Source organism: Lepidothrix coronata, unplaced genomic scaffold (assembly GCF_001604755.1).
Source record: "Lepidothrix coronata isolate B3197 unplaced genomic scaffold, Lepidothrix_coronata-1.0 Scaffold2, whole genome shotgun sequence".
Classification (NCBI taxonomy): domain Eukaryota; kingdom Metazoa; phylum Chordata; class Aves; order Passeriformes; family Pipridae; genus Lepidothrix; species Lepidothrix coronata.
This window is the reverse complement of record NW_016690182.1, coordinates 6,461,854-6,466,621: the sequence shown is the minus strand read 5'-3', so window position 1 is coordinate 6,466,621 and position 4,768 is coordinate 6,461,854. Positions and strand designations below refer to the sequence as shown.

At 53.2% G+C, this 4,768-nt stretch overlaps 1 protein-coding gene across 1 annotated transcript; it reads left to right on the top strand.

Annotated features, from left to right (window-relative positions):
* Positions 1–1,076: 1,076 nt before the first annotated feature.
* MMGT1 (membrane magnesium transporter 1) lies at positions 1,077–4,255 on the top strand. Its single transcript, XM_017819973.1, has 4 exons — positions 1,077–1,176; positions 1,729–1,781; positions 2,600–2,703; positions 3,589–4,255. The coding sequence occupies exons 1-4, from the start codon at positions 1,095–1,097 to the stop codon at positions 3,749–3,751; spliced, it is 402 nt and encodes a 133-aa protein (XP_017675462.1). The 5' UTR covers positions 1,077–1,094; the 3' UTR covers positions 3,752–4,255.
* The last annotated feature ends 513 nt before the right edge of the window (positions 4,256–4,768 follow it).

Below are 4,768 nucleotides of genomic sequence, written 5' to 3'. Positions count from 1 at the left end.
CCCGGCCCCGCCGACACCAGGAAGCGGCGCTGGGCGCAGGCGCCGGGGGCGGGAACAGCGCGGGGAGCCCGGATAGGGACGGGCCGGGAGCGAGCGGGGCTGAGGGGAGAGAGGGAGCGGGAAAAGCGGGGGTCGGAGGCGAAGACAAGGAGAGGTTCGGGAAGGGAAGGGGCGCCTGGGTGTGACTGGGGCTGCGCGGGGAGGCTGGGAGGAGGGTGCAGGAAGGGGAGAGGTGCTGGGGGCTCAAGGAGGTTTCCAAGAAGGAAAAAAAAGAATCCCCGAGACCTGGTGCAAGGAAGAAGTTTTGCGCAGCCACGCGCGGGAGCGGGTGTTGTGTGGGATGCTCGAAGGGTGTCCTGCGGGATACCCCCGGCCCGGGCTGACGGGACCCGGGGGGATGCTGGAGGGTGATGGTGCATTCACACAGTGCCGAGGCATGTGGATGGTGCCAGGAACCGCCATCAGCCTCGAGGTGGGATCAGGGTAAACTTCCCACTTTGTTTACCAAGACATAGAGAGGATCCGTGCAGCCGGTGGGGCAAGGGCTGCAATAAATGCCACAGTGGTCAGCTTAAAGGCGATTTCTAGGAATCGCCCTCAAAGAATTGCTTCTGTGCCTCTTATCTTTGTGCCTTGGGGGCATGGAGGAACCAGGATGCTTGGCTGCGTGGGACCCTCGGGCGTCCTTGCTTTGCCCCAAGCCTGGCTCTGACAGGAGCGTCTCCCTGCTCGTGCTGTGCATCCCCTGACACCGTTTTTTTCTTGCACCGGTTCCTCAAGCTTTGAGGTCAAACACGCGGAAAACGGGAATTACCCCGGACCCCCATGGCCCCGGAAGGGATCCGGTGGAGGGAGCGGGCCTGGTCCCGGGCCCTACGGTTCCCTTGTCCCTCCACCGCCCCCTGGGACCGTCCCGAGGTCCATCGCGACCCCTCGGATTTTCGCAATGGCCGCGCGTGGGAAAGCGGCGGGGTGGCCACGCCCCTTTCTGGAGGAAGCCACGCCCCTTTTGCATGAGTCCGCCCCCGGGCGCGGCCCCGCCCTCGCCCCCGGTGACGCCATCAGCGCGCGCCGGGGGCGCGCTGTCGGCGGCGATGGCGGCGGGGTCGGTGTGGAAGGGGCTGGTGGGGCTCGGCCTGTTCGCGCTCGCACACGCGGCCTTCTCGGCGGCGCAGCGTGAGTCACCGCCGGGGCCGCGGGGCGGGGGCAACCGGGGCACCCGCACCGCCACACGGCCGCCGGGGAGCTCCCGGGGCGGTGGCCGGGCCCGGCAGCACCATCATCCTCATCCTCACCATGATCATCCTCATTCTCATCATGATCATCCTCAGCCCCGACGGCAGGGGCGGCCCTGCCCGTGCGGGACGGGCTGCGGGGAGAGCGGGGCTGGGGACTCACCGGGGGCAGCGCGGGGATCGTCCCCTGCGGGCGTCGCGGCAGCCGAGGAGGGAAGGAGAGAATGGGAGAGGGAAAGAGGGAGGGAAAGGGTGGCTGCCTCTCGGCCCCCCGCTGCCTCCCGGCCCCACAGCCCCCCTCCCTGCTGCCTGCCCGGGGCCGGGGCCAGTCGTGCTCCGGAGCAGCGGCGTCACAGCGGGGCCGGGGGCAGCCCAGATCGGGCTGACACGTGTCTCAGAGCCACGGCCGGTTCTCGTGGGGGGGGTTGTGCTGCTGGGCTGTGTGTTTGAGCGTACAGAGTGATTGGTGCATGTGTGTGTTTCTGTTTTGTAGATCGTTCGTACATGAGGTTGACAGAGAAGGAAGATGAAACGTTGCCCATAGATGTAAGTTTTTGTCGTGTTTGAAAGGTGTAGCTGTGGGGATGGTTTGGTCTCTCTCTATTTTTTATTTTTTTTTAGTGTGGTAGGCAAGGTCAAAATAATTTTTAAATTGCACTTTCATTCAAACTCCCTCTCTCAAAAAGAACCACATTTTCCATCCCAGCTTCCTGGGTGTGTCATACCTGTCAGAGAGAAGAAGCTCAAGGTCCAAACCTCCCTCTCTTTCTTCAGAATTACCCTGGGGCACCTTGTCCAGGATTCCCTGAACGTAGCTCAGGGAGCTTTTGCATCCATCTCCTCCTTTGCAGCACAAACACCCTCCTCCCTCTGGCTTGTGTTTATTCATTGTGACCATGTGCCTGTTTGATCCCAGCACAGCCTGCTTCAGGAAGGGGGGTTCTTAGTTACTTTATTTGCTCAGTTTTTGAATTCCACTTCAGTTATCTGTTCCCTTTTTGCTTAATCAGAAGGGCAGGGAGATCAGGTGCCAGGGGGCAGCCTGGCACGGCCTGTGCTGGCAGCTGGCACGTTCCTCAGGGGAGTTGGGATCCTGGAGTGCACAGAAACATGGTGTTTGGGATTCAGCTGGTGCAGCTCGGACCCAAGCTCGGGCAGCTGGAGCTCTGCCAGGGCTTTGCTGTGCTCACAGGGGGGTGTTTAATCCTCCCGTGCCTCAGTTTCTCCACTGCTGGGTTGCCCACCCCTGCATGTGCTGTCATGGGGTAAAAAGCACGAGGACACTGTGTGGGAGCTGAGATGTTTGGGTGAACGTGAAGAACCCCCAGTGATGTGTGTGCTGCTCTGTGCTCCCTCTGTTGCAGATAGTCCTGCAGACCCTGCTGGCCTTCGCAGTCACCTGCTATGGGATAGCACATATTGCAGGAGAGTTCAAAGACATGGATGCCACTTCAGAACTAAAAAATAAGTATGTTTTATATCTTCGTTTTGTAAACACTGGTGTCTGCTACTCACTGTACAAACTGCACACTGAAATAGCTTGGTTTTAGCTCAGTTTTTGAATGCATGTTGTAGTCAGGAGCACTGAGAGGAACAGCTGGGAAAGCCAACAGTGAGAGAGTTAGCTAATAGGAACAAATTGAAGAAACTTTGTGCTTTTCCTCATCCAAAATCCTGCTGTGCAGAGTTGGTGGAGGAACGAAATGTGTACGAGGGAAGTAGAGCTGAGGAATCACAAACTGCAGTCGTGACATGGTCTCACAGACTGCAGGGCCCAGCCCACCCTCTGTTTGTGTCTGTTCCTTCACAAGAACCTGAGTTATTTGAATCTTACACTGAACTATTCAAGGCAAAACATCTGAAAGGCTTTGAGAGAATAAGAGATTTTGAAAAGGATATGAAATTGGATGGGCAGATGTGGCTTCTCTGGCTGTTTCCAAAGACACAGGAGTGTGTGGAAAGTAAACAAGTTGACATGGGTGTATTTCACAGCATTCACCTTGAGGTGAATGACTTCAGCTTGAGGCACCCAAAGGGATGGAAAGCTGACAAGGTGTTAACACAAGTGACCAGCTGAACAAAGGCTGGTACGTGGTGTGCACATGCAGCACTCCACAGGCTGCCCCTGAGCTCGAGGAAAGGAAGGGGAAGTGTGATGTGGACATTTTGTGGTATTTTTCACAATTGGCTTTATATTTCCTCTGTTTTAGTTTAGGAAACCTAGAAAATGAGCAGGAGATTTGGGTTGAAAGCTTGTATTTCTGTGTCTCAAGTCAATAAACCCCAGACTGACTCTTATAAACTCCCTTCTCCAAAAGAGTATTAACCTTGGCTTTTTACATTTATTTTGAAGGACATTTGACACATTAAGGAACCATCCGTCTTTTTATGTATTTAATCATCGTGGTAGAGTATTGTTCCAGTCCCCAGACACAGTGAATTCTTCTTCAAACCAAGATGCTTTGTCATCCAGCTCGGCACTGAAATTTCGAAAACTTGAACCTCTGCGCCGCTAAGACTTTTACAGATCCTACCAATAACCCAGGACACTGAGATGTAATATTCAAGTCGGGGATGTAAACACTTTTTTAATTTCTGGAGCAGTATTTATATTGATCTTCCAGACTTTATAAAGTATATATATATATAAATATATATATATAAACTAATGACCTTCTTTGTACACTGTTAATGAGAATGACCGAATTATGGATTGGCAATGCAGTGTAAATTCTACAGTTATGCTGTGAAACACATCTCCAAAAGTTTCAGATATTAAAATGAGTTGCAGCTGACTTAACTTCAGTTAAAACAAAAAGCAAGCTAGTTTTTCCTGCAGTTGGTGTCCTTTGACAGGAGGGAATGTTTGAGTGTATTTATTTTCTCGGTTTGCTTGCGCTACAGTCTGTGGAGCCCCTCGGAAATGCTGTGTGCACTGCTTCACTGAACAGCAGGAAAAGGGGCACCATCTCCTGTCCCTAGAATGCCTGTGGGAGACCTGCACGGTGTGGCAGGGGAAGTCAGAAAGATTGCTTTTGGTTTTATATTTTTTACAATGCTAAAACACAGTTGTGTGAAGGTTGTTTTTTTTTCCCCTGGTTTTTCATTATCACGTAATTTCCTTGTTGCCCTCCTTTGTTTTATGTAAGTGTCTGATGTTGTCCCCATGTGCCTGGGCTGTGGTTGGGCTTTGGTGCCTGTGCTGGGGAGGCAGCTCACATAGATAATCCACCACACTCCGTCTTCACCCACTGTATCCGTGTTCCCCGGTTGTGAACACGGCAATGTTGAACATTGTGAACATGCTGAACTGTGTGTTGGCACCAGGAACAAGCTCCAAGTCATCTTCTCTGAGAAGTGTTCCTTCTGTCAGTGGTCCAGCACTTTGCTCTGTTTGCTGGCAGTAGTCCAGGTCATGGGACAACTCCCCCTTTCTCTGCCAACACAGCCTTTCACTTTGATTTCTCCAGCTGAGCCCTTGATTTAAGATTACTGTCTTGATTTCATGTATTAGAACAGATTATACAGTCCTT